Here is a 27,440-nt window from a genome sequence, read left to right as displayed (position 1 = left end):
TTGCAGAAAGAACTCTCTGCTTTGCGTTCGTCTTTGGCTGCCCAGCAAGCAAAGGGAGCAGCAACAGCAAGTACCGAGGTGTATTGTTGCTTCATTCACGGGATATGTGACCAGAGATTTGCTCAAAAATCACCTTAAATCTCATTTTGTTTTATCTGAAACAAATTAGCATGTGCTGGAGCAGCTTGTCTTGGAGTACCGTCAGCTGAATGGTGCCCTGAGGACCGAGAAGAGATTATACCAGAATCTCATTCACACCAATAGCGACAGGTAGGCAGTGGATACCTTGCAGGCACAATATCAAGTACATTTGCACATGGAATCCAAAATTCTGTCTTATAGTGCTCAGTTGTTACAGTGTAATTATTGTTGTCGTTTGCATAGCCAGGAACCTGGACTGCTCTCACTCCCTTTCAGCTAAATAAGTTAAGCAAAATATTAGCAGTCTTTGTTAAATTGTAAACGACAACTAGAATAGAACTAGAACCATATAGTTTTTTCCCCCCACATATTCAGATTTACGCAGGTACTGCTTTACCACCATCATGTAGCATCTTATCGATGAGGAACTATGTTGAAGTGAGGGGAGAAGCTTCATTTAGACATACCGTGGGTCCGTATTGCGCTGGCTTTTGAGGGTCAAACAAAAAAATGAAATTATCTTAAAAACCTTATGCTCAAAATAACTGAATACATTTTTTTTAAATCACCGGCAAAAATACATTTAGGAACTCACAAAGCCGATATATCTGCGATTATACATAGACAACTCTGCTTTCCACTCAACAGCTCCGACAAGGTCTTGGCCCTCCACACTCAGCTGGACTCGGTTCAGGCACTCCGCGGGCAACTGGAGGAGGTCCTGACCCGGATTCAGAACATGGCCCTGGACCTGGAAAGGGCCACCAAAAGGCAGCGTGATTTAGGAGGTGGGAACCGTCAGACTCAAGCCTCTGGGTCTGCAGGGGCCACTCTCACAAATGATGTGTGATGTTTGGTGTGGCCTCAACATGCTGATGAAAGCTTGTTCCTAAAAAAAGAAGTTTGTGCTCAGAGATAGAAACACCTAACCTCATCCAGATGCAACATAATCAAAGAAGACTAACCTCAATGGAGTCATGCTTATGAATATACTTAATGGTGTTGTGAATGTTGTATTTGCTTTCAAAAACCTACTTGCAAATTTTTAATTTTTTTGCTTGTCAGTGCTAACTGTTCTGTTTTGCCATTTCCGTGTGCCGTCTCTCACTGATGTTACTTTTCCAGCCTTAGAGCTGCAGTTTTACGTTTTCTTCGAGCCTTGTGGAGAAACGGAAGCCCATGCCTTATACAAAGTACATACGGTGCAACATCTTGCCATCCACTATTTGCTTGACGTCATCTTGTTGTCTGCAAGGACATGTACAGTAGTTCACGCCAACGTACAAATCCCTCCAAAAAGAGTTCCCAAGCTTCTGTAGTCGGCTTTGGATTTTTTTTTTCGCACACAGAGCAACATAACTGAACAGTAGGAGGGTGAATGACTAGTTATCATGAGTGGCCGACTATCACCAACTAGTTATGCGATTGAAACGCAAGGATGCGAATAGGACAGCTACTTGAAAAGTGGTTGTTCTATTGCATTCCCTTTTACAAAATATTACCGTGCGGGAAGCCACATCCAGCCAGCCACCGCTAAGCTGTGCCAAAACAGTAAATACAGTATGCATACAAAATATAGATTTACGTAACAAAATGTAGCATTTCAAATGTGCCCGTGCTAAAAATCAAGCTAGGAGAGTCTCTGTCACCTAAAAGCACAAGTACAGTTGGTGGCGCTTACCAGATATATCCATAACCTCGCAAATATTGACACTTTTTCAGGTCTGCTTCCTCTCTTTCTATTGTTATACTAAAACTACGTTGGCCAGTCCAATCCGCTTCTGCCTCCACAAACGTGTCACGATAAAATAAAACGGTACGAGATACGTGGCCCCTCAAAACGTTTCCTGAAAAGGAAGCCATTTTGCCCTCGGCGCTGCGTCGGGAGAGTCACCAACCGTTTGGTTCGCAATTGTTCAGTTGTGTCGCTCGGTGCGTGGCGGCCTTTAGGTTTGTTTCAGAGGAACTTTGCGCTTGCTCCTTGATCGTCCAAATAGGCAAGAGACGTCAGCTCGGCTCTATTAGATGAGATGGAAGTAAACTTGTACAGTGCTACAGTATTGGTAAGCTTTTGCTATACATGTTCTATCTCCTGTTAAATTCATCCTGGAAGCTCTTATCTCACCTCAGGCATTCTTTGTCAATACTTTTTGTATTTGAAATGCAATTAAATAAACACATGCTGTTTTTCGCTGTTGAAGAGAAGTTCTTCTCTTTATGGATATCTTTTTCTTGTGTTTGTTGGGAGGACATTGAGAAGATCCCAACCCTGAAATTCCTGATTTTTACCGAGTATGGAACCCCAATCTCTGCCCCAGAACAACGCGGGGGGTTGGGGGGGATAATTCCATTACCCTTAACAGGCAGTTGATTAAGTGTCAACATACATGACATGAGATTGTCCCTTTAAATGTGTTTCTTTATTTCCCACCTGTGTGAGTGTGGCATGCATTCCATGTCTGCATGACCGTGAGTCCCCAAACACCCCAGTATAAAACAGCCAAGTTGTCACACTGATGGTCACTGGTTAAGTGTGCCAAAGCTAAAAAAAATGTCAAGAAATACAGTTCCTCAATCTATAAATTCTCCGCACAAGTAGAGCCTCCTCTTAAAGTGCACAAAATCAACAAACCAGAAAATGCAAGACCCCATCCACCCCTTTCCTATGGTGCCATTTAATGCTGACAGTAGACAATCACTTCCAAGACACAAAACACAGGTATTCATTGTATATATCATATACAACATTTTGTGGCGTTAAAGTGCACTGCATCATCCTGAGCCGTTCTTAATATTCCAATTACCTTATTTAGCCAAGATAACAGTACGCAGTTGCGTTCCACCAACTGCAAGAAATAAAAGCTGAACGTTACTACTTTAGGAAAAGCATCCATTTTAATACAGCACCTACATTGAATTTCATTCGATTCTGCCAATGAGTATAGCGGCAAACAACTTCTTCACTGGCAGTAACCAACTCCAAATGTCCGCCATTGTCCAGACCAGTCCAAACAGAACTCTATTTTTTGTGCTTATATATAATCTATGACTCCATATTTCTTCCAAGACTGTTTAGAACCTCCCCTTGGTTTTCAGTTTGCTCCACCCTGAGTGTGTTTTTTGGCCCACTGGAAAGAGATGACATAACATTTCCCCTCAGCCCTGTGACTCCACGTCAGAGTGGAGCTGTGTTAGTCGAGGAAAAAAAAAAAAGACTTGAGTAGGAAAAGATGTAAAAATTGCAGAAATAAAAGGAGCGGGAGTGACTGTGGATATCAACTAATAGGAACTGCACAAGTGGACCATGTCTAAATGCGGTTGGTGTGTTTCCAGATGTCAGCACTGAAGAGGACGAGGGGGACGATGAAGACGGCAGCAGCGACGAGTTCACCGACAGCATAGAGGACGACGAGAAAGTTACACCTGCGAGTTTGCCTTTCACCGAGGTTGGATTTTCTCTTCCATACCCGCGTATACTCGTTTCAACACCAATCGAACGTGTTTGTGTAGCCTCAAGCGGCCCGTGGACATGAAGGAGAGTCTGCATTCCTGACGACTCGCACGCAGAGCGTTGAACTGGAGCTAAAAGAAATACAGTCACAGCTCGAGCGGGAGGGATTCACCTCGGTGACCCAGATGAGGTGCGTATTAGTCCCAGTGGCAATTTCCGTTGTTTTTTTTTCCTTCCCCGTTTGATGGCAACGTGGTGGTCTTGTTTGCTCAAAGGAGCACACTGCAGAGGCTTCGGAAGGAGAACCGGTTCCTAAAAGAACATCAAGTGGGGACAAACCACGGGAGTCTTGACCAGGGTGAGGAGGAGGAGGACGATACTGAGGAGGAGGACTACATGGAAGATGATGAACTGGCGGCTACATCTTGCGTGCCCGTCAAGGTAAAATAATGTCCTGTATGTTTGTGCCCTCGTTTTTCCTAGGCCTGATCTATCATATTCTAGTCTCGGAGTACATTGGAACTTAGTGGTATTAGTTGGGGAAAAGGACAGCTTGCTAAATAACACGTCTGCCTTATTGAGGTTCTGGGTTTGAATCCCGGCTCGGGACTTCCTGGACTACCCCCTCACATTCCAAAAATATGCATGTTTGGTCCAGGGTCTGAGTGAGCATTCGGCCCGGCTTTCTTCGGAGAACCGAGAGCTGCAGGAGAGGCTGATGGTGTCTGAAGCCACCGTTCACGCTCAGGCCGAGCAGCTGAAGGACTACAGGGACCTGCTCAGTGAGTGTGGTCATCATCGTCATCATGGGAGCACGGCAAGGTTGAAATGATTCGTGCACAGAGTCTTGACGGTTTGACGTTTCTGCAGCCGAGACATCTGTGCAGCAGGCCAGTAAGCAGGTGCAAGTGGATCTGCAGGATTTGGGCTATGAGACTTGTGGACGCAGTGAAAATGAAGCTGAGAGGGACGATGCCAGCAGCCCAGGTGATGCTCTCACGCGCCACTTAAACGCACTCGCACACTGCTGAAATGCTCACAGGCATACTTTTGAAACACTCTCAGACATTTTACTAAGACTGAAATTTTTATCGCACACACACACCTGAAATGCTCTCGCACGCTACTGAAAGATTCAGTTGTCACTTTTTTGTTTTTTTGTTTGCCCAACAAAAATGCAAAGATAGAACCGCACACAGATTTTCTATTTCTTTATGTATTGCTTTCATTAATGAGAGATCTTTTCTCCTCCGCAGAGTTTGATGACCTCGAGATGTGCACGTCGCTGTCTCATCAGCAGGAGGATAGCGTGGGAGGGGACTGGTACAAGGCCAGTCGATCCGGGCGTAACGGGGATGCATGCGATGGAACCGGGGATGAGTCAGCTTTGCATCACCTGGTCCAGGATCTGCGCTCCCAGCTAACCCGCTGCCACAAAGTCATCCGCCGGCTTCAGATGCGTGTTCGCTCCCTGTCGGCCACAAGCGACTATGCCTCGAGCCTTGAGCGGACGCCGCGCAAGGTATCGCTCAATCAGTTTGGCCGCTCTATTCACCCCGAGACGATCCCTCACCTTTTACGTTGTGTCTTGCAGGTAAACTGGGCCTTCGAGATGTCACCCGCCCAAGAGGGCGTGGAGGAAGATGAAGGCTGGGTGTCCGACACCCAGGCGACTTCGCCTGCGTCCAAACCCAGTCGCGAGCTGCAGGAGCTGATGGCACGAGTGGCGACCTTGGAGGCCCAATTGAGCAGCTCCAAGTTGGAGGGGAAGTGCGAAGCAGAGCAGGGGAAATGTGCCACATGGCCTGGGTGCGGCATCAGACATTTCTACCAAACAATACAGTTCACATAGGGTCAGGCTTCCTGCCACCTTGAACAGGATAAAGCAGTGCGCTCCGCTGTTTTTTGTTGTTGTTAGTTTTTGTTTTTTGTGATATCTGAAATTTACCCTAAATGCCACAAGATGGCGTCAAATCCTATCTATTTAGCTCTGCAGCTCCTAAAATGTATTTCTTCCAGAAGTCACACACTGCAGCACATTTTTGTGTTGAGTGTAAATTTGAGGGGCCTGGCCTGGAGAGTTACGTCAGGAGGTGCAGTCATTGGCCATTTGCGAATTGGTTAAGTCAATGGTCGGCATTTACTCTATGCTCCTTATGAGTGTTTTCATTTTGTATTTGTGTGTTTGACTGAGAGATATTTCCACGATTAACATTTTTAAGCGCAGGTCAATTACTTGCGCTTTTTCGCTATTCATGGCAGAACTCAAGTCGCTATTACTCTAAAAAAATTATGGATATACGAATAGGACATTTTTATTACTGTTCTGTGAACCAATCATCAGACTATCGTTTATCTGTATTTATCTAAAGGGACTGTATCCCTGTATGTGGGACAGCAATATGGGTTTCCAAAAAAATATTTTTTCAGCCTTCACAACATTTGACAATGAAAAGGACAGGGTGTACTAACCTTCTTATCAACAGAAAACATCCAGGTGTAATATGATCTAATATTTTGCTTTCTTGTGTCCCCTTTTCACCTCCTCCTTTTTGTGCAGAAAGTACAACTCTCTCATCCAGGCCCAAGCTCGTGAGCTCTCCCACCTGAGGCAGAGGATGAGAGAGGGTGAAGGAGTCTCCCATATCCTCACCCAGCATCTGGGTGACACCACCAAGGTGCCCGGAAAGTCCCTTTGCGGTAACACGGATCTCTTGTCAGACTTTCCGTTGCGAATTTTTCTCCCTCCCCCCCCCCCCCTCCCCCACCCCCCTCAGGCTTTTGAGGAGCTGCTGCGGGCCAACGATGTTGACTACTACATGGGGCAGAGCTTTCGAGAGCAGCTTTCACAAAGCACCGCGCTAGCTCAGAGACTGCTCATCAAGCTGACTGGACGTAAGGCGCACCCTCACGTCTCCCCCAGCCGCAGCTGCGTTGTTGTCATTCCATGCATTTTACGCCAAATCCCCTCCTGTGTCTTTCCTGTTTCAGGAGTGGAGAGCCCCGTTGACAAGACAGGCCACGAGTTGCTGGCCATGCAGTGAGTCACCTTAATCGTCTCTGGTATAGATAAACAAAAATATATATATTTTTTAATGAAATAATAATTTTTGGGACAATTATATGCAATTGGATAATGTCCCACAGAGTACCTGCTGATCTGTCATGACACACTAAGGATTAAGCACGCCATTGGATTGAATAACATTGGGCCCAACAAAAAATAAAAAAAAACGGAGGCATGCCTTTGTCATAGCCACCTCTTGCTGGCAGAATTCATGTTTAGCCTACACACAAAGGCCAGTAAAGTCAGTGCATACTCCAGTGACTCTTTTGTTTACCCGCAACTGGCTCAAAGTCTAAAAAGGGCAGTGAGCGTGAGCAAGAAAATCGTCAGAAATGTCTCGTTAAAAAAAAGATTGCAAGGCCTTTGGGGACAAGCCCCAAATGTAAAATTAGCACCAATTTCACTCACACTAGATGTCTCTGTTTTGGTTGTCCTCTCGACAAAAACAACGACAGTAATTGTTTAAGTATATAAGGTCAACTTAAATTGTCGTAGTCATGTCTTTTTGTTTTTTATGTGCCTGTTTAAAAAAAAACCTTTTGGGGGATTTTGTGCGCATTCTGAAACGGCACCACAAGATAGCGCCGCAGCTCAGTTGCATGTCCACTTCCTGTGTGTGTTTTTTTTTCCTTTCCTTTTCATCAAATCTTTTCAATTTTCAAGAGTAATGTTGGAAGACGAATTGGAAATGATAATGAAGTGTTTTGGGGTTCATATTTTTTGGTTTCTCTATGAGTAAAACTTTTGATAGAGGACATTTTGAATATTCTGAGATCAATTACTTGCAGTTTTTCATTGTTTGTGACATGGCTTGGTCCCTAAAACAGCTGGTTTATTGATGGATAGAGAGAGAGAGATATAGATAGATGATGTAACATGCGAAGGGCTAGAAAGGAGACAGATGGTCGCCGTTAATCCACACTCAAGTAGGTAGAGGGGATCCTTTACTCTTAAGATGATTTAGCTGTAAAGACATCCCAACAGCTGCTGTTCAGCGGGTCAGTGCTGCTGCAGAGAGGAATCATTCCCGTCTCGTAGTAACATTTGTCGTTTTTCTTTGTTTTTTGTTTTTTTTGATTGTTTGTTTTCATGTGTACTTTTCTTTGTCTTGGTCGCGTGACGGTATCTGGCATTTAAATAGCAGTGGCAGACGTATTTTTTCTTTTCTCCTTTTGGACTTTACTGAGACTCAAATGGCTCCGCTGTGGAAATCACTGATTTCTAAGAGCTGTCCAATATACAGAGACTCTCTGTGGTCTTTTTCGGTGAACGATGTCCGAGGTCGATCCGGAGAGATGTGCCTTCTTAGGATGCTCAAACAGTAAGAAAGGAATAGGATGAAAATATAAAACACTCATTCGCAGTTTCAAGTGTACACGAATGCCTTTCTGTAGTTTTATTTTGTTTGCTGTTCCTGTTTTGTCGTGTTATTGTCTTAGCTGGCGAGGTATTGCGTTCTTTTACCAGCATTGAGAAAAGGGGACTCGTAAAATGAGAGAATTCTTGCTTTGTCAACAATTTCTACTTTCTTATCCGCGCTCTAAAACAAAAGATTTTATAAAGGTTGTAATGAACATGAAACGCATTTTAGAATTGCAAAGGCATCTGTTTTTCTCAGGCTTTCTAACGTCATTCCCAACACTTTCCCCTGCAGGCTTAGCAAGGAGCTTCAGCAGAAAGACCAAATCATCGAGTCTCTGCACAACAAGCTGCAGCATCGCCCTGAGACGCCATCCAGCTGCCAAGCCCTCTCGGAGACCACCGACCCGTCAGACAGGACTTCCTTGGTGTCAGATGAGTGTCAAACCAACGAAGACCTGGATCTGTGCTCCGAGTTAGACGCCAGAGACTATCAGGACCAGGATGAGCAGCGACAATCCGAACCAGATGGTAACCGGACCTTCTATCATTCTGTGATTTTTCTTCTTTCTTTGTCTCTCTGCTCTGTCCTTCATCTTCCATCACCGTCTTTTAGCCCATTCATCGATCCCTCCTCCTTCTCGTGGACCCCTCCAATCGTCTTTCAGCTGTCCCGGAATGCTTTTCTCAGCTTCTGGGAGTTTAACCGCTCCGTCCTTGAAAGGTAGAGGATTCATGACTCAAGGCTTGGAACCCCCCCCCTGGTTTCTTTTCTGTCTCTTGACTCCCTTTCATTCTCCACCAGCCCCTCTCAGTATTCCCTTCTCTTCGTCCCTCCCTCCCCTTCGTGACCCTGATGTCCGGGGTACAGAGGTCACATATGACAGCCGCCCCCGGGCCCTGTCCGTGATGGCTGTTCACCCGGAGCTAGACACACTTTATAAACAGATGAATGAGCAGAAAAGGGGTGAGGGGATGCTGGGACTTTGTGTCACCCTCTTTTGTTCTCACATTTCACACACGTGTCCATAACGTCTGTGTGTTTACAGGGTTCCCAGATCCTCATGTCAAGCCTCTGTTTTCTCTCTCAGCCGGTCCTCAAAACCAGTGCGACCTCTCAGGCTACAGCCAGCTACCTCATCATGCCTTTTCGCAGTACCAGCCGGGCGGCATTCCCGAGGGTCACTCACTTAAGTCGGGCTCGGGTATGCTAACAGGTGGAGGGACTTTTTGGGACATGAGCAACATGACTCCGCCTATGGGGGACTCTTCTGGAATCCCTGGACCTTTCCTAGAAAACAACCAGACAGGTAAACTTGGCGACTTTATCTCTCAAGCTTCCTGCATGAGACAGTAGCATCCAAATATATTTTGCCATTGAAATAGCCTATATTCCACGTAACTCTTAAAAAAAACAACACCTTATCTTCAATAAGAAATACAAATGTCGCGCTACATTTTGAGTAATGAGTATCTTAGCTGGAAACGATTTTAGATGACGTCACTAAATCTACAGTTATAATCCAGTAAAACAAGTCTATTACTCTTTTTTTATTGTTTTATTTTCAGGGCCCAATTTAATTGAAGAGCACCTACGGGAGGTGCGATGTCTTCGCCAGCGTCTGGAAGAGTCCATTCGGACCAACGAAAGGCTCCGACAGCAGCTGGAGGAAAAATTAGCAAACCCTGGGCGCGACGGAGGTAGTGTAGCTCAACTCTATTATCAGTTCACCACGTTTCAATAGGCCTTATGCAAAATGTCCCCAGCAAAATGGTTGGTGGACTTCCTGTGAGCGCAACAAAGTAAAAATAATTTGAACCCACAAACTTGCTAGAATAGTCTTTTCTGAATATTTACACATTCGTGCTCTATTGGTCATCTTTGAGGACATCTTGTGTAAAACAAAAGGCACATTCATAATTGTCTCGAGAGAAGGAAAATATCACCTAGTTGCACTCACCTGTGTGTTTTTATCTGAAAACTGAAACCTTATATACTGTTGAACATGCCTGTTCGAAGTGTTCCTTCATCTGTTACTGTTGTATTGCTCAGGAGCAGCTACAAACATCTACATTCAAGGCTTGGACACAGTCACACATCTGTCGAATGAAATCCGAGTCCTGACAGACGAGAACTTGAATCTGCAGTCCCGTCTACAGGCCAGCACAGGTAAGGCGCCATTATATTGTTTTTGCTTGCACCTGCGGTGAAAGCGTTCTTTGGTTGTTGTTGTTGTTGTTGCTCAGACTCGTGCGAGGAGCTGATCGAAGCACGCGCCCGCCTCAAGCAAGCCGAACTGGAAGCTCAGCAGTGGAAGGAGGAGTTGAGACGACTTCAGACACACAGTGAGGAGCAGGGACAGCAGATTCTCGCCTTGAGGCAAGCCAGTCAGGAGAGAATCAACAGGTCTGTTCGGCCGAAATGCTTTGAGGAAAATCTATCCGTCCTGTGCTCCTTTTTTTTTTTTCCTCAACCTATTGCCACGCGTGCGTCCGCAGAGCGCAGCATGAGGCGTCTCTACTGCAGCAGCAGTTGTGTGAGAGCAGAGACCTCATCCACTCCCTGCAGAACGAACTGCACGTGTACGATCGCGTGTGCTCCAGCTTCAAATCCAACAAAGGTTCGTCTCATTGCACTCCTACAAATGTCATTGCGTGTTGAGTCACATATCCTGAACCTGAAGGCCTGAACTTGCGTTTTGGTTTCAGGCTTCCTGTGCGAAGCTCCTGGCCTGCCTGTGGAGTTGGCGGAGCTACTGAGCGAGGTGAGGAGTCTGCGGGCCCAGCTGCAAAGCAGCATCCAGGAGAATAGCGCCTTCAAGCAGCTGGAGCTCCGCAAGCAGCTGGAGCAAAAACTGGGCGGCAGCTCCCCTCGCACGCCGTCCCTGTCGGCCTTCGGCGCCAGCCCTCAGAGAGAAAACGTCTACAGGCGAAAGCTGCTCCACGGTAACGTTGTCACTGCCTGTACAGGAAACCCCCGCCTTCCCCCAGGGAAAGCTGACTGAGTCCTGTCCCAAACAGCATGTAAACATGAGTGATTGACTGTCCCTAACAAATAATACAAAAGAATTGCCTATGTTGTGGTAATGCCCGATTGTCCCGACTTAAGAGTTTTTATAGATGCAAGCCAACGCTCAATTTTTGTTCTGATTTGCAAGCAAACATTTTGCGTGCGAGCATGGTAGAGTTGGAGTTATCTCATCTAGTCTGACCTCACAGCAAGCTGCAATTTGGCACAAAAACAAAACAAAAAAAGAGATGCTTCGAGCTGTTCCCATTTGAAGTTTACTGTTAGACTCAACATAAAACAAAGAAAATTAGATGTGCATCGAAAACAACTTCACCTTCTGCTAGCTTAACGCTGACACACAATCCATAACACCATAAACAGGCTCACGAATGGTCATTTAGCAAGGGATATTTGAACACAAACGCTGCAGCAACATTTGGGGATAGACAATGTGGCGCAAATCACGGGCATGTTTTCTTTATCCGCTGTGGAAAAAAATGACTGATATGATTGCAGTTTACTGAGTCACAGTAGTTGTGGAATTCTTCACGAACAAATGAATGAAATGTAAACTTCAAGTCATTTTCATTGGGGAAAAAAGACTTGGTGTGGAACAAATTTACCTTGTGGATATCACTGTAGTTTAAACCCAGAACGTACCACAAACTATCGTGAACTAAAAACGTATATCAAATGTCAAAGTCTTTTGACCACGTAACCCTTCAAAATAAACCATGATACCCAAATAGGCCAAGACGGGTTCCCTGCAGAAAAACATGTCGGACAAATGGCTAGGCGGGGTTTCTCTGTGCACGCGGTGCACGTGTATGTGAGGCTTCGGTGTGATGTGTGTGTCCCAGCCTGGTTTGTGTATGTGTGCTCCGCAGACCCGGCCCCTTCTCCACCTGTCAGGGACATTGGTCTCTTTAACTGTGGATCTCCCTGTCCCCCCTACTCGGACCTGGATGACAGCCATAGCACCGCCAACGGTGTGACTTTAACTGCACTGCATGACTGTGGCTTCACTCGTACACAGTTTGGTTCTAATGTGCCTGTCAGCGCTTTGCTTCACTCGCAACTGACCTCCGCAAAACTAGAATGAAAGGAATCTCTTTGTATTTCCTTTCAACCGCCCCAGACCCCCTTGACCCGCACTCTGAGCTGGAAGGGGACGCCCCCGATGGCTCGTTCGCCAACCGTTATGGCCGCCACGCCGTCGGTCACGTGGATGACTTTAACGCTCTCCAGCAACAAGTCCTTGAAGGTCGCAGCATCGTGCAGCGCATGGAGGCAGCATTGCGCCCGTGCCTGAGCTCTCCTTCACCGTTAGGAGCCGCCCAGAAACAAAACAATGAGCAGGTGAGAACCCTGTTCTCTTATAAACAATGTTTTTCGACCTTTACGGCTGCACCGTCCGGGTGTTCAAATACTTTTCAATAATCAGGAGCCGTTATCTGACTCATTTCTTTGCAGCTCTTGGATTACGGCAATGCCCCGAGTCTCTTGTCCAACACGAAGACCCTGAGGCAGATTTTGGAGGAGGCGGCGTCTCTGCTGAAGATGTTTTGGAGGGCGGCGCTGCCCAGCGCCGACGCCTCCACGCCGAACCTGAAGAAGGTTTGCGCCGGCAACGAGATGGAAATTCACGACTCCGGTGACGTCGCACAATCACGCATTTCATGTGATTGAACACAGGAGCAGTCGATGCAAGAGGAGATCTTGTCCCTCAAGCTCCGCGTGTCTGAGCAGGAGGAGGTACTGAAGGGGACGATTCAAAGACTGAGGAGCACCAGTCGCACCAAGGAGAGCATGGAGCATTTCATCGTGAACCAGCGTAAGTTACAATTGAAGAAGAGCGGACCAAATTTAGCACAAGTGGGTGAGAAGGCGCCGCAGCAGATGAATTTCAAACACTTCCCAATTTGGACTTAAAAAAAGAGCCCAATAGGCCATTGGTTAAGAGAGTTTTTACACCAAGTAAAGTGTTTAAAAAAAAAAAGTCTCCCCAAGTGCCATCATTTTGACCATCACAAACAGATTATTCCTCAAGAGTATTTTCCGTAAACAAGTGTGGCGTAAACATAAGTCAGTAAATCCGATTCCAACGACAATGCCAACAAATCTTGGGCTTTAGCACTTTTCATGTTTAATGAAACAAGGATATGTAAACATGCGGACACTCAACTTACCTCGACACGATATAAATCAATCAATTCAATGTCCATTTATATTCACTGGGAATGACGTTCTTCTCCTGGCACTCGTATCTCAAGGCGCCACTGTATTTCAACGGATGTCTGTGAACAAAGAAACTGAAATGAACACGGATTCCCTCTTTGCACTTTGTTTTGACAGTGTCAAGGACTCGGGATGTTTTGAAGAAAGCAAGGACAAACTTGGAGGTAGGAAAAAAAAACAATGTACGGTGTAAATGTCTCTTTTTTTTCCGGAGGACTCGTCCCCCGGGTCAAATCATTATTTGTATCAGGATTGTCTCCTCTCTTTTCATTACCCTTACGTGTGATTCCATCACTTCTTGTCTGTTTGGGTCTTACTCGTCCTTGGGTCTCACACACGTCACTGCGTGTGAACACCTCCAGAAGAACGAGCTGAGACTTTGCTCTCTAAGCTCCTCGTCTTCCGCTCCCTACGCCGGTAATTGTCTTGCCAGAATAGGTAGAGGCTGCCACCAGATGCCGATTTTTGCTTTTGGATTGGCAGCTTTTACCTTGTGGTGCATTTGTTGTTTGCAATCACGGTGACATTAACGCCTCATCATTTCATCATTTACGGTCATTTCACAGTACAGCAACAGAAAGTATTTATAGATAAATATTCATCCATTTTCTATAGAATGTAACCAATGCCAGCAGACTTTAGGTGAGAGGCGGGGCCCTTGCCAGCCAATCGCAGGACACACATCGACAAATAACAATTTGTAGTCTTCAATGGAACTAACATGCATGTTTCCCGTTCAAGGTGTGAACCCTTTTCGCAAATTCACATTTTTTTTAACCAATCTTGCATAATTTACAAAAAAAAAAAAAAACACACCTACTCACATTTTTGTGGTCTTTCTGAAACACTCTGAAATATCTCATGATTACACCAAAGTCGTGTCGAAATGGGAACCTAGCACAGTTCAAGAAATGATGTTGAAGTGATGCATCTCGACTAAGAGACGAGCTTTGTATGTCGGGGGAGGACCTAAATTGAGCCTGGGCGGTTACAGAGAGACTTCGCTGCATGCGCTTTGGCAGTTCTTTTTTTTTTTAATCAAATCATCAACATTTGAGGTCCAAAAAAGGGATGCTTGGATGAGTTTGGCGTGGGAGCAGTACAATTAAAATAGGGAGCTGCTTCCCAATGTGAGTCACAAACTTTCAAAAGTGTACGTGTGTGCGTTTATGTTTGTGTGTTGTTACTGTTGTTGTCAAAGAGCACGACACTCACGACTTATCTTGAGTGTACCATTTGCATTATCATACAACTAACACAAACGCTAGAAGTATTTTTCAGAGTAATTTTAGCCCCTATCGTGAGCTGGGAGGAAACAAATTGTGGCTGCGATATAACTGTAGCGTGTGTGCGTGCATAACATGCTCATTTGTGGCAACGTTCATACGAAATACAAATTGGTGAGTTTAATATCATTCCCGTGAAAACTTGGACGAGCTTGAATAAGCTAATTGAGTACACCTGAAACGTGTCTTACTTATTTTGGAGGAATGTCACAAGCCATAAAGCTTCTCTCAACCTGGCCACCGAGCAGCAAAGCCGAAGTTGTCAAATGAAGATGGCCTCACGTCTCTCCAAAGGGTACCCGAAAGAATCGAAAAGAGGAACTGTAGAGTGTCTTTTTGAAAGTTCTCTAAATTGTGGCCACAATGTTTCCCCCACATCATGTCCGGGGCTGCTTACATTGCCAATTTCATTCACAACCTTCTCTCCTGCATGCAGCTGAGGAGCCAGGAGGTGGTGCCCGAGAGCAACCTGCTAATGTCCGGGGCTTGAGGACTGACGGAGTCAAAGCCCCCCCTGGGGCCAACCAGCGCCCTGCTGCCAGGAAGCGCACCAGCCAATGCTTGCTTTAGACCCCCGAACAACCAGACTCAATGCTACGGACCTCGACATTTAAAATCGCTAAGACCTCCTCTGTCCCCTAAACCTCTGTCTCCAACCAGGCCTTACCAAACTCCCTTCAGCGTCCCCCAAACCCCTCAAAAGCGCAGTCAGTGTTATTCTTTGAGTGGAACTGTCAGCAGTGCGTATGAAAGAAGGTGTGTGAAACGTGTCCCTGGTGGTTGCAGTGACAAGCCGGACGGAACGGCTTGAAGACGCCCCCGAAACGTCGTCTTCCGAGAACCTGTGGAGGGGGAAAGGGTGTTTTCTGCACGTAAAAAGGAGGTTTGTGAGAGGAACTCTGCACACATACACATCATGTTCAGAAAGTCTGGGGTCACTTAGAAATACATTGTCTTTATTTTGGATATTCCGCCATAGTTTGAGCGAAACTGAAGCCCAAGGTACGAGCCAGCGCTCGGCCGTGGCGGTGTACCTGCTATCAGTGTGCCCACAAGTTCACGGCAAATGTCTGACATGTCGTCATTAATGACTCCTGCCTCTGATGTGTTAATTTTTTTCAGGCGCGGTGGTTTCTAATCAATTTAGAGGCACAAAATGGGGCCAGAGATGAAGTCCTTTTTAAAGTCCCTGTCGGGTCATACAATTTTAATGAACATGACAATAAGTATTTTTAATTTTTACCTTTTTTTCTACTTTTCTTTAAAAAAAAAAAAAAAAGATATTTGCGAGTAACCCACAAACTTTTGAACAGTAGTGTATGAGTGTGGTGGATGTGTGGTCAAGAAAGGTTCACTCAAAGACATACAATCTGTCATTCCATCAAGCACTGAATATATTTCAACCTTTAAATCTAACTCACTGGCATTCACAATGTCTTAGTCGAGATAATGGAGAAACGTAGGCCCGGTGGATTTTTTTGTGACTGTATAAAATCTTTTCTGCGACGAGCCATAGACACCAGCAAGTGGCTCACTGTTTTGTCACCAGCTTCCTTTTTGGTTCGTCAAGTGCTTAAGTGGCGAGATTTTGCATTTCTAAACGTGCATGTTTGCTGAAATGTGAGGTTGAAGTGCTGCTGCAAAAAAACAAAACAAAAAAAAAGCCGATGTACGAGCATGTGCAATAATGCAGTGACTCGAAGCTATCACTGGAGTGTGCATGATCAAAGATTGTAGAAAAAACCCCAACAACAATCAACTTATAGGATGGGAGATTGCCACTACTTGCCAAAGTTTGAACTTTTAACTTGCCTTAACCATGTGAATGAGCAATTAGCCGATCAGGATACTGAAGGCTTCTCGAACCACAATGGAGCTGGTTTGGTGTTTCCGATTGTGCAATGAATTCTTGTTTTGGACCAAAACAAACAAATGGGGAGGAAACATTAAAAAAAAAAAGGCAGTTTCTCCAAAAGGTCTCATGCCATTCATTTTGTGTATCTATGTGATGACATTCTCATGGCTCATGGTCATGTTATAGATGACGCAAACTTTGGCAGGATACAGGTGGGATCATTGTTCTGTACATTTCACTTTGTTTGACGCTTGTATATGTGCCATTCATGCTGTAAATAACCTTATTATGTGAGAGCGTGTGTGCGCGCGCGCTTGAATAAAGACACGTTTGCTTTGGTCAAAGTGAAACAGTTTGGGTAGCTGTGCAATAACTCTTTTAAGGTGATGTGAACCATCGATTGTATTTCAAAGTGTGTTCGTGCCATGTATTATTTATACACAGTTTATAGAGGCCACTTTCTGTTTCCGACAAGAAATCGCTTTACATTTTCCAGTATGCTACCGAGCACAATAGTTGGCCCCGCATTCATATTTTTGTTGCTTCGCTTGACTTTGAATCCAAAGCGTTGTCGTCGTGATCCAAATGAATCGCGGTCACGCTGATTTATACGCTTCCTTTTCAAATTGGGAGTATTTTCTTTGCTAGAGCAGACAGAAAAACGGCCTTATTGTTGTTCACGAGGGGGAGTGAACCACGTTTTGTGAAGTTCTGGATGTATATAGTGTAGTGTTATTAAACTTGTGCAGCTTTTGATGTGGCTGAAACAAATCTTAGAAAAAGCCGATGCGGGACTCGTATGGATCCTGTCTCCGATGACAGTTACGTGTGTTGTGTTGCCCAAAAATAAGTATTTATCGAAAGATTTTGGAAAAGAACCAATAAAACAAACAAAATCAGATTTTTTTTAAGCCATCGTGCCTTCTGTGTTTATGAAAACCCTTTTTAAGACACAAAAATGTCATACCTTAACTCAACCTGCACAATTACAAAGATCCATACATACTTTATATACGATAAATATGTACACCTTGTAAATGTAAGTGTAAAAAGACTTTTGTTGGAATTGAAATTAGTGCTCCAGACACGGAATGGCCCTTTTAAGTTAAATGGGATTCATTTAGTTAAGAAACTACAGTACTTTGGCTGAGGCAACTGCCCAGTCAGCAAAATTGGTCTGGCCCAGCTCTGGGGCAGACACGACACGTACACTCGGCCCACATACCTCAATGAATGACGGTCCTGCAGTGGCCCACGTCTGGCATCCATGATGCGGGCCGCATTCGGTCCAGATCTGAGCCACATTTTAAAACCATATCTGGCCCTACTCCGGCCCGACGCTGGCCCAGAACAGGTTCCTGATATCAGCCTGAATTCAACCTCAACTAAGCCACATCTTTCATGAGCCATATTTGACCCACATTAAAAAAAAAGTCTCAAAAACGACTGTGATAAAAATATGTTTATTGTCATAATTTGTGAACCTCACATATAACTCCACATACACTGGAAAAATGCACTTTTCTTTATTTAACAGTGAACACAAAGTCCAACTTGGGATGCAGCTTACTCTTGAACGGTATTTTTCTGTCCATCAAATTGTTGCGCTCTCTATGTCCTCTTTTCTTCGCATGCTCTCCTTCCTGTCACCATCCCGATCAGGAGCCAGATGTAGCCATCTTTTGATTGTGACATCAATTTCCTGGTCTGAGGCCCAAGATGTTGGGCTGTTACGTCTCACAGCGGCTGTAAGAAAACAAGAATGGACAGTGTGTTAGGAAAATAAACATTTATCCAAAAAAAACAACCCTGTATAGTAAGGCGTTTTTCGACGAAAAAAACGACCATGTATAGAAAGGCGTTTTTAGCCGAAAAAAATGAGCATGTATAGTAAGGTGTTCTTAGCCGGAAAAAAAAAGACCATGTACAGTAAGGCGTCTTTGGCCGAAAAAAAAACGAGTACGTACAGTAAGGTGTTTTTAGCCTTAAAAAAAGGCCACGTATAGTAAGGCGTTTTTAGCCGGAAAAAAAACGACCACGTATAGTAAGGTGTTTTTAGCCTTAAAAAAGGCCACGTATAGTAAGGCGTTTTTAGCCAAAAAAATGACCATGGATAGATAGTAACGTAACGTGTTTTTAGCCAAAAAAAACCCCGACCATGTATAGTAAGGCGTTTTTAGCCGATATAAACGACCATGAATAGTAAGGCGTTTTTAGACGAAAAAAATGACCATGTATATAAAGTAAGGCGTTTTTATCCGAAAAAAAACAAACATGTATAGTAAGGCAATTTTGGCCGAAAAAAACCGACCATGTAGAGTAAGGTGTTTTTAGCCGAAAAAACCCCGACCATGTATTATAGTAAGGTGTTTTTGACCGAAGAAAAACGACCATGTATAGTAAACCGTTTTTTGGTGAAAAAAAAACAACCATGTATAGTAAGGCGTTTTTAGCCGAAAAAAATGACCATGTATAGTAAGGCATTTTTGGACGAACTTTTTAGCCGAAAAAAACGACCATGTATAGTAAGGCATTTTTGGACGAACTTTTTAGCCGAAAAAAACGACCATGTATAGTAAGGCCTTTTTGGACGGAAAAAACGACCATGTATATATATCCATCCATTTTCCGAACCGCTTGATCCTCACTAGGGTCGCGGGGGGTGCTGGAGCCTATCCCAGCTGTCTTCGGGCAGTAGGCGGGGGACACCCTGAATCGGTTGCCAGCCAATCGCAGGGCACACAGAGACAAACAACCATCCACGCTCACATTCACACCTAGGGACAATTTAGAGCGTTCAATCAGCCTGCCATGCATGTTTTTGGAATGTGGGAGGAAACCGGAGTACCCGGAGAAAACCCACGCAGGCCCGGGGAGAACATGCAAACTCCACACAGGGAGGCCGGAGCTGGAATTGAACCAGCACTCCCTCTGCACTGTGAAGTCGACGTGCTAACCACTGGACTACCGGGCCGCCCATGTATATATAGTAAGGCATTTTTGGACGAATTTTTAGCCGAAAAAAACGACCATGTATAGTAAGGCATTTTTGGACGAACTTTTTAGCCGAAAAAAAACGACCATGTATAGTAAGGCCTTTTTGGACGGAAAAAACGACCATGTATATATAGTAAGGCATTTTTGGATGAAATTTTTAGCCGAAAAAAAAGGACCATGTATCGTAAGGCGTTTTTAGCCGAAAAAAACGACCTTGTTCAGTAAGCCGTTTTTAGCCGAAAAAAACGACCATGTATAGTAAGGCGTTTTTAGCCGAAAAAAATGAGCATGTATAGTAAGGTGTTCTTAGCCGGAAAAAAAAAGACCATGTACAGTAAGGCGTCTTTGGCCGAAAAAAAACGACCATGTACAGTAAGGCGTTTTTGGACAAGATTTTTAGCCGAAAAAAACGACCATGTATAGTAAGCTTTTTTTTGCCAAAAAAAACGACCATATATAGTAAGGCGTTTTTGACCGAAAAAAAACGACCATGTATAGTAAGGCGTTTTTAGCCGAAAAAAACGACCATGTATATATAGTAAGGCGTTTTTGACCGAAAAAAATGACTATGTATATTAAGGCATTTTTGACCGAAAAAAACGACCATGTATATAGTAAGGCATTTTTGGACGAAATTTTTAGCCGAAAACAACGACGATGTATAGTAAGTCGTTTTTAGCCGAAAAAAACGACCATGTATAGTAAGCCGTTTTTTGCCGAAAAAAATGACCATGTATCTATCGTGAGGCGTTTTTGACTGAAAAAAACGACCATGTATAGTAAGGCGTTTTTAGCCGAAAAAAAAGCATGTATAGTAAGGCATTTTTGGACAAAATTTTTAGCCGGAAAAATTTACCATGTATAGTAAGGCGTTTTTAGCCGAAAAAAACGACCATGTATAGTAAGGCGTTTTTAGCCGAAAAAAAAGACCATGTATAGTAAGGCGTTTTTAGACGGAAAAAAAACGACCACGTATAGTAAGGCATTTTTAGCCGAAAAAAACGACCATGTATAGTAAGGCGTTTTTGGACAAGATTTTTCGCCGAAAAAAAACTACCATGTATCTATCGTGAGGCGTTTTTGACTGAAAAAAAAAGACCATGTATAGTAAGGCGTTTTTAGCCGAAAAAAATGACCATGTATAGTAAGGCATTTTTGGACAAAATTTTTAGCCGGAAAAAACTACCATGTATAGTAAGGCGTTTTTAGCCGAAAAAAAAGACCATGTATAGTAAGGCGTTTTTAGCCGGAAAAAAAACGACCATGTATATAGTAAGGCATTTTTAGCCGAAAAAAACGACCATGTATAGTAAGGCGTTTTTGGACAAGATTTTTAGCCGAAAAAAAACTACCATGTATAGTAAGGATTTTTTAGCCGAAAACAACGACGATGTATAGTAAGTCGTTTTTAGCCGAAAAAAACGACCATGTATAGTAAGACATTTTTAGCCGAAAAAAAACGACCATGTATAGTAAGGCATTTTTAGCCGAAAAAAACGACCATGTATAGTAAGGTGTTTTTGGACAAGATTTTTAGCCGAAAAAAAACTACCATGTATAGTAAGGAGTTTTTAGCCGAAAAAAACGACCATATATAGTAAGGCGTTTTTAGCCGAAAAAAACGACCATGTATAGTAAGGCGTTTTTAGCCGAAAAAAATGACCATGTATAGTAAGGCGTTTTTAGCCGAAAAAAAACGACCATGTATAGTAAGGCGTTTTTGACCGAAAAAAACGACCATGTATAGTAAGGCATTTTTGGACGAAATTTTTAGCCGAAAAAAACGACCATGTATAGTAAGGCTTGCACTTGAAACACTTACTATTACCATCGTCGTTGTTTTCGGCTAAAAACGCCTTACTATACATGGTCGTTTTTTTCGGCTAAAAATGCCTTACTATACATGGTCGTTTTTTTTTCGGCTAAAAACGCCTTACTATACATGGTCTTTTTTTTCGGTTAAAAACGCCTTACTATACATGGTCGTTTTTTCGGCTAAAAATGCCTTACTATACATGGTAGTTTTTTCCGGCTAAAAATTTTGTCCAAAAATGCCTTACTATACATGGTCATTTTTTTTCGGCTAAAAACGCCTTACTATACATGGTCGTTTTTTTCAGTCAAAAACGCCTCACGATAGATATATGGTCGTTTTTTTCGGCAAAAAACGGCTTACTATACATGGTCGTTTTTTTCGGCTAAAAACTCCTTACTATACATGGTAGGTTTTTTTCGGCTAAAAATCTTGTCCAAAAACGCCTTACTATACATGGTCATTTTTTTCGGCTAAAAACGCCTTACTATACATGGTCGTTTTTTTCGGCTAAAAACGCCTTACTATATATGGTCGTTTTTTTCGGCTAAAAACTCCTTACTATACATGGTAGGTTTTTTTTCGGCTAAAAATCTTGTCCAAAAACACCTTACTATACATGGTCGTTTTTTTCGGCTAAAAATGCCTTACTATACATGGTCGTTTTTTTTCGGCTAAAAATGCCTTACTATACATGGTCGTTTTTTTCGGCTAAAAACGACTTACTATACATCGTCGTTGTTTTCGGCTAAAAATTTCGTCCAAAAATGCCTTACTATACATGGTCGTTTTTTTCGGTCAAAAATGCCTTAATATACATAGTCATTTCTTTCGGCTAAAAACGCCTTACTATACATGGTCGTTTTTTTCGGTCAAAAACGCCTTACTATACATGGTCGTTTTTTTTCGGTCAAAAACGCCTTACTATACGTGACCTTTTTTTAAGGCTAAAAACACCTTACTATACGTGGTTGTTTTTTTTCGGCCAAAAACGCCTTACTGTACATGGTCTTTTTTTTTCCGGATAAGAACACCTTACTATACATGCTCATTTTTTTTCGACTAAAAACGCCTTTCTATACATGGTCTTTTTTTTTTGTCTAAAAACGCCTTACTATACAGGGTCGTTTTTTTTGGATAAATGTTTATTTTCCTAACACACTGTCCATTCTTGTTTTCTTACAGTTCTTACAGCCGCTGTGAGACCTAACAGCCCAACATCTTGGGCCTCAGACCAGGAAATTGATGTCACAATCAAAAGATGGCTACATCTGGCTCCTGATCGGGATGGTGACAGGAAGGAGAGCATGCGAAGAAAAGAGGACATAGAGAGCGCAACAATTTGATGGACAGAAAAATACCGTTCAAGAGTAAGCTGCATCCCAAGTTGGACTTTGTGTTCACTGTTAAATAAAGAAAAGTGCATTTTTCCAGTGTATGTGGAGTTATATGTGAGGTTCACAAATTATGACAATAAACATATTTTTATCACAGTCGTTTTTGAGACTTTTTTTTTAATGTGGGTCAAATATGGCTCATGAAAGATGTGGCTTAGTTGAGGTTGAATTCAGGCTGATATCAGGAACCTGTTCTGGGCCAGCGTCGGGCCGGAGTAGGGCCAGATATGGTTTTAAAATGTGGCTCAGATCTGGGCCGAATGCGGCCCGCATCATGGATGCCAGACGTGGGCCACTGCAGGACCGTCATTCATTGAGGTATGTGGGCCGAGTGTACGTGTCGTGTCTGCCCCAGAGCTGGGCCAGACCAATTTTGCTGACTGGGCAGCTGTGCCAGCTTCATGCCGAATCCGGGCCAGATGCCTTTGCTGACTGGGTGTATTCTCCGTTTATTTTCAAGTTTAACTAAATGTCAACTAACTGAATAAATGCTTCTTGAAAAAATAGTGAGATCAGTATCTGCAATGCACATCGCTATCCTCACGACAAAACTGCCCCACACAAAAATAACATCCCAGAAAGACTAAAGGTAATAAAAGTTTGTCCTTTTTTTTATTATCATTTTTGTCTTTTTAACAAAAACAACCTTGTGCAAAAACAACTTTCACACCCAAACCGCAAACCATTTCGAAACATCCATAAAATGGCTGTCAAATTCAAGTTTTGCTGCGATTCGTATGCCGCTGTCGGCGAACGCACACGTTAACACTGTCGCCTGGTTGAATAAATACAGGAAACGCACACCAACTGCATAGATAAAAGATACTTCTGAAGGTCACCTCAAACAAACAAACACGCTACACGTCATCAAAGAACAGAAAAACATTCCAGGTACAGTAAATCTAAACGGGAATACTGAACTGGTGTCACTGTGAAACCCATAACATCCTCCTCCTCCTATTGCACTTTTCATTGGAGCAATACCAACTCAAGAGAGTGACTTCAAGGGGCTGCAGACACAACCTTACGCTCTCCTAAAACAGTCAAAAGCTGTTCAAGCATCTGGTTCCCTATTCAGAAGTCATCACTTCCTGGCAAAGAAAATAATGGCGTCGAGAAGAAATGTGATTTCACGTTTTTTTCTGCCAAACCCGATTTAAACGCACTGACATGCAAATGATCACAACGTGCAGCAAAACATTCAAGACACACACACACACACACACACACGCGCGCGCGCACAGTGATTCAGTCAATGCCGCAGCGCAGTCGTCGTCAAACTGCGAATGCACGTTGCTACATGCTGTATTTGATAGCCCTAAATGTAGCCACAAGGCCATAGCCTCTGCCTTTAAGCCGTAAACGTGTTTCAAGTGCAAGACTTTGGCGCGAAGTGTCATGAAAACTAACTCGCTGCAATCCCGGAGCGCTCGCATGGCAGCGGCGGACGCGAAGATTAGATGGGCTTGTAGAGCAGCGAGGTCACATATTTCTTCTTGTATCGGTGAGTGGCACTCAGCACCATGACGCCATCCTGCAAGGACAACAGTGGCAGCTCAGCGGACCATCATTTGCATGTCGGGGGAGAGCTAACATACAAAATCAGCATCATCATAACATCTCCAACTGCCGCAGTACGTTACGAAGTAATGTCATTTGTTTTTGTCATTTCAAGATTTTCTGGTGACACCACCGCCGACACTGGTTGGAGGAGTGCAGGCTCACCTTGATAGAGAGTGCGTAGAGATGGTTCAGCATCACATGGTTCGGTTCAGGAAGCAGGGCGGGGTCACACTGCCAAGACGGAGGGGTGCGTTATCACACGGCAGACACAAAAACTGGACCAAAAAAAAAGAAAAGCAGTCAGCACTTACTGAAATATTCGTGTCCTTGTTGAGTATGACCTGAAGAAGGTGAGGGGGGAGTATGGGCGGAGCTTTGAAATGCCCCTCAGGTCGGAAGACGTATTGACTCTGCCCGTACGGGCCAGGGGGTGAGCTGGAGAGATCTGGAAGTGGAAGCGGAGTTAGTCAGGCACGCTTGTCGGATGTCTGAAAGGTCGTACCGAGCGATTTTCCTGTAATGTGTGCGACACACCCCACATTATAAGAGCGGTAATCAAACATTTGCCGATTTTGGATCTTTGGTGTCTGTAGCCGTCAATGGCGGGGAATTAAAGGATGGTGCAAGTCAAAAACGTTCTCTGCAATAAAATGTTTGACGCGCCGCCTCGAGCCTAAACACAGTCGTCAGATTAAAGTGGTGCCTGTGTGGAAAAAGAACAAAGCCGATTCATTTGACCGTTTGCAGCCATTCATAAGAGTGCCAATCTGAGGACGAAACACACCCGATGTGTCAGAGCACTCCAGAGAGTCGACCTGCAGCGCATCAAAGACCTCAAAGTCGGACTTCTTCACTTGGATCAGGTTGTTGATGGTGCCGAGCTGGCTTGTCACCACTGGCTGAAAAAAAAAAGGCACATGGGTATCACCTTTGTGCCTTAGAAATTGGGGCAAAATGAGTTGTAAATAAGTATGAATAGTTACTATTATTAATTTATGTAACAGTTCCGATGTTATTTATCCAATCTTCCATTCCCTATGAATCCTGCATTTCGTCTTGCTCTTAGCAATTTAGCTTTGAGACAGCAACTCTCAGCAAACAGAGAAAGTTGGGAGTCAAAGTAGAATTTCCAAGGCCGCGAGTCAAAGAAATCAGACGTACCTCTGAGGGATCGTGTACCCATTGCCCGTCGACGAAAAACTTGTACTGGTGCTCACCTTCAGGCAAGTCCAGGATTGCCACAAAGTCACTGTGGCTTTGTTAAGAAAAGAAGACAATCGGATTTGGCAGAGCCCGTTAGGGTGAAGTGAACCCTACTTTATCAATACTTTTTTTTTTTTTTACCCTTCTCATATACTTAAAACAGCAAATGAGACACAAGATGGATTTTTTTGGGGGCGGGGGGGTTTGCCAAACTTTAAAAACATTTATATTGGGTTTATTGGAACTAGCTTGAGAACAAATGTATTCATGCTCTTGGACACGCCTCTGATTCATTCATCAGCCAAGCTTTTTTTTTTAAAGAATATATTTTTACCTTTTGTTGAGCGGTATCTTATTGCTCCAGTTATTAAAGGAGCCAGCAATGTAGACCTCCTTCCCTCCTCCAGCCCATCGGATAACTGTGGGACGAGCCTGAGGAACAGTTTTCACGAGGTCGTCCAGATCTGGGGTGAATTCTTTCTCACCCAACACCTAGAATTGGAAATACAAAAATCCACAATTCAACGAGAGTTCATGTTTGTCGCGTAGATAATTCCCGCATCACCTTAGACTCCAGGCCGTGCGTGTTGAAGATGTTGGGGTCATCCGTGCTGTCCACCATCTTGCTGCTGGGTTCAAGGTCCTTGTGACCCCCGCCGCTGTCTGAACGGTGAGCTTTAGCCCCATGGCGGTCTGCAGACACCCTGTCGCTTGTGTTGCCCATCTGATTCCAGTTACGCCACTGACAGACAACAGGAAATGAAAAGACTACCACCAGAACATTTCAATATTAAATAAATGGCTAACAGCTTGTTTGATATTCAAAATAAGGGCGCCAGAATTGTGAGGAATAGCATTTGTCAAGCAATAACAAGGCCTTCGTTGTTTCTTAGCTTGAGCTTTTGAATAGTCACGAAGCGGTGCAAAAACATACACATGCAGCAAAGACTCTGTAACGTCAGTTAACAACCCAAACGTAGCTCCTGTCCGACACTCAAACCTCTTGTCTCTCAGTCGAGACGTAGCACTTCAACTTACTTCCTTGACACCAATTCCCACTTTCCTACTAGCCAGGGCTCTGGTGCCAACTTGTGGGATCTTATAGCGAATACAGAATGCCTTTAATTCCCTCAAATCATGTATCTTTGCTCACCTGTTTATGGCAGCCACATATAGTGACGGGGAGAAAAATGCTCTTCCACTAGATGGCGGATTATTCGCGGTTCCTTTTCACGGAATGTTTTCAATAGTTAAAAAAAATCGAGACATGTGGAAAGGAGTTTTCAATCACCGTTTTCCTGGAAAACGGTGATTGAATATTTATCACCGTTTTAGCAATACCCCCCCCCCCCCCCCCGCCCCCAATGCCTTATAGCGGGCGTCAGTTATACACGGATTTTCACAATTGGCACCTTGACCGACAACCCATTTAACAGCAGCAGAAGTGAACGTGTCGTATCCTTCGAGTTGTAACCTCCACACCTCACGCAGTCAAGTGTATTTTTAGATGCTGCTTGTGGCGCGGCTAGCCGAGACCACAAACTATGTCACCACTACCAGGCCGCGTTTGTAGGGTTGATAATCGTTCGTGCCGTCACGTTTGTGCGTGACAACACCAGAAAAGTTATTTATTAAACAATCCGTTGCAAACGAGGCAACTCACCTTAACGAGCTGGTTTTTATCACCCTGCTGTCTTCAGCTGATAACACGCCTCCTCTCCCCCATAGACAAGTATATATAGATAATACTTTGACCGTGTTGCCGTTGCTGCGATACGTCCGCCATACTGTATGTGGCAGAACAGTCCATAAAATACTGCAAGTACGGGATTATGCAGTCGAGACTCACTGACGTATTACACCCACAAAAGGAATTTATAATTCACATCGTCATCGCTCAGTCCTCCTATGTGACCTGGCTCTGAGTGCATGTGGCATATTAAACGAGGGCTCCACTTTGTAACATCCATAATGGCGGCGATGTTGACGTACAATTGGCATAGCTGGCGTAGCTTTTATGTATGTCTATGCTCTCCCCCCACACACTGCCGTTTGGTTTG

At 44.0% G+C, this 27,440-nt stretch overlaps 2 protein-coding genes across 13 annotated transcripts in view; one reads left to right on the top strand and one right to left on the bottom strand.

The window, feature by feature from the left end:
• Nucleotides 1-17,308, top strand: part of LOC147195206 (myomegalin) — a 36,915-nt gene extending 19,607 nt beyond the window's left edge. For 4 of the 10 annotated variants that reach the window (XM_086130178.1, XM_086130180.1, XM_086130170.1 and 1 more), the window contains 29 exons: nucleotides 7-78; nucleotides 170-270; nucleotides 790-929; nucleotides 3,475-3,587; nucleotides 3,652-3,782; nucleotides 3,868-4,033; nucleotides 4,251-4,374; nucleotides 4,463-4,579; nucleotides 4,849-5,114; nucleotides 5,187-5,401; nucleotides 6,153-6,270; nucleotides 6,370-6,487; nucleotides 6,584-6,632; nucleotides 8,314-8,549; nucleotides 8,635-8,742; nucleotides 8,824-8,985; nucleotides 9,110-9,328; nucleotides 9,588-9,719; nucleotides 10,072-10,188; nucleotides 10,266-10,425; nucleotides 10,518-10,639; nucleotides 10,728-10,964; nucleotides 11,916-12,017; nucleotides 12,167-12,387; nucleotides 12,502-12,645; nucleotides 12,724-12,862; nucleotides 13,384-13,430; nucleotides 13,629-13,683; nucleotides 14,989-17,308. In XM_086130178.1, the coding sequence (XP_085986304.1) occupies nucleotides 7-78; nucleotides 170-270; nucleotides 790-929; nucleotides 3,475-3,587; nucleotides 3,652-3,782; nucleotides 3,868-4,033; nucleotides 4,251-4,374; nucleotides 4,463-4,579; nucleotides 4,849-5,114; nucleotides 5,187-5,401; nucleotides 6,153-6,270; nucleotides 6,370-6,487; nucleotides 6,584-6,632; nucleotides 8,314-8,549; nucleotides 8,635-8,742; nucleotides 8,824-8,985; nucleotides 9,110-9,328; nucleotides 9,588-9,719; nucleotides 10,072-10,188; nucleotides 10,266-10,425; nucleotides 10,518-10,639; nucleotides 10,728-10,964; nucleotides 11,916-12,017; nucleotides 12,167-12,387; nucleotides 12,502-12,645; nucleotides 12,724-12,862; nucleotides 13,384-13,430; nucleotides 13,629-13,683; nucleotides 14,989-15,122 (4,065 nt within the window). In that variant the 3' untranslated portion in view covers nucleotides 15,123-17,308. Of the gene's footprint in view, nucleotides 1-6; nucleotides 79-169; nucleotides 271-789; nucleotides 930-3,474; nucleotides 3,588-3,651; nucleotides 3,783-3,867; nucleotides 4,034-4,250; nucleotides 4,375-4,462; nucleotides 4,580-4,848; nucleotides 5,115-5,186; nucleotides 5,402-6,152; nucleotides 6,271-6,369; nucleotides 6,488-6,583; nucleotides 6,633-8,313; nucleotides 8,550-8,634; nucleotides 8,743-8,823; nucleotides 8,986-9,067; nucleotides 9,329-9,587; nucleotides 9,720-10,071; nucleotides 10,189-10,265; nucleotides 10,426-10,517; nucleotides 10,640-10,727; nucleotides 10,965-11,915; nucleotides 12,018-12,166; nucleotides 12,388-12,501; nucleotides 12,646-12,723; nucleotides 12,863-13,383; nucleotides 13,431-13,628; nucleotides 13,684-14,988 lie in introns of all 10 variants that reach the window. The other 6 variants (XM_086130172.1, XM_086130175.1, XM_086130173.1 and 3 more) reach the window with 6 other exon arrangements.
• Nucleotides 17,309-17,846: 538 nt separating this feature from the next.
• Nucleotides 17,847-27,160, bottom strand: prkab2 (protein kinase, AMP-activated, beta 2 non-catalytic subunit). 3 transcript variants are annotated; one of them, XM_086130183.1, is made up of 9 exons: nucleotides 27,044-27,160; nucleotides 25,946-26,122; nucleotides 25,715-25,872; nucleotides 25,339-25,432; nucleotides 24,962-25,076; nucleotides 24,489-24,622; nucleotides 24,340-24,408; nucleotides 24,025-24,148; nucleotides 17,847-18,153 (listed from the first exon to the last, which is right to left on the bottom strand). In XM_086130183.1, exons 2-8 carry the CDS (start codon nucleotides 26,102-26,104, stop codon nucleotides 24,071-24,073), a joined length of 807 nt encoding a protein of 268 aa, XP_085986309.1. In that variant the 5' UTR covers nucleotides 26,105-26,122; nucleotides 27,044-27,160; the 3' UTR covers nucleotides 17,847-18,153; nucleotides 24,025-24,070. The 3 variants fall into 3 exon arrangements, with proteins under 3 accessions (XP_085986309.1, XP_085986307.1, XP_085986308.1); XM_086130181.1 differs by lacking the exon at nucleotides 17,847-18,153 and having other exon boundaries at nucleotides 23,208-24,148; XM_086130182.1 differs by lacking the exons at nucleotides 17,847-18,153; nucleotides 27,044-27,160 and adding an exon at nucleotides 26,534-26,691 and having other exon boundaries at nucleotides 23,208-24,148.
• Nucleotides 27,161-27,440: the final 280 nt, after the last annotated feature.

Source organism: Hippocampus guttulatus, chromosome 14 (assembly GCF_054856545.1).
Source record: "Hippocampus guttulatus isolate MCC_2025c chromosome 14, RoL_Hgut_1.0, whole genome shotgun sequence".
In the NCBI taxonomy this organism is placed as follows: domain Eukaryota; kingdom Metazoa; phylum Chordata; class Actinopteri; order Syngnathiformes; family Syngnathidae; genus Hippocampus; species Hippocampus guttulatus.
This window is presented reverse-complemented; position numbering and strand designations above follow the sequence as displayed.

Bases quoted from the DNA above. Each gene is read 5' to 3' on its own strand.
- prkab2 (XM_086130183.1), bottom strand. From the start codon at position 26,104: ATGGGCAACACAAGCGACAGGGTGTCTGCAGACCGCCATGGGGCTAAA. The intron at 25,433-25,714 runs GTAAAAATATAT...TTCTTAACAAAG, and splicing joins AAGATACCGCTCAACAAAAG to CCACAGTGACTTTGTGGCAA. The intron at 25,077-25,338 runs GTACGTCTGATT...TTTTTTTTTCAG, and splicing joins GGGTACACGATCCCTCAGAG to CCAGTGGTGACAAGCCAGCT.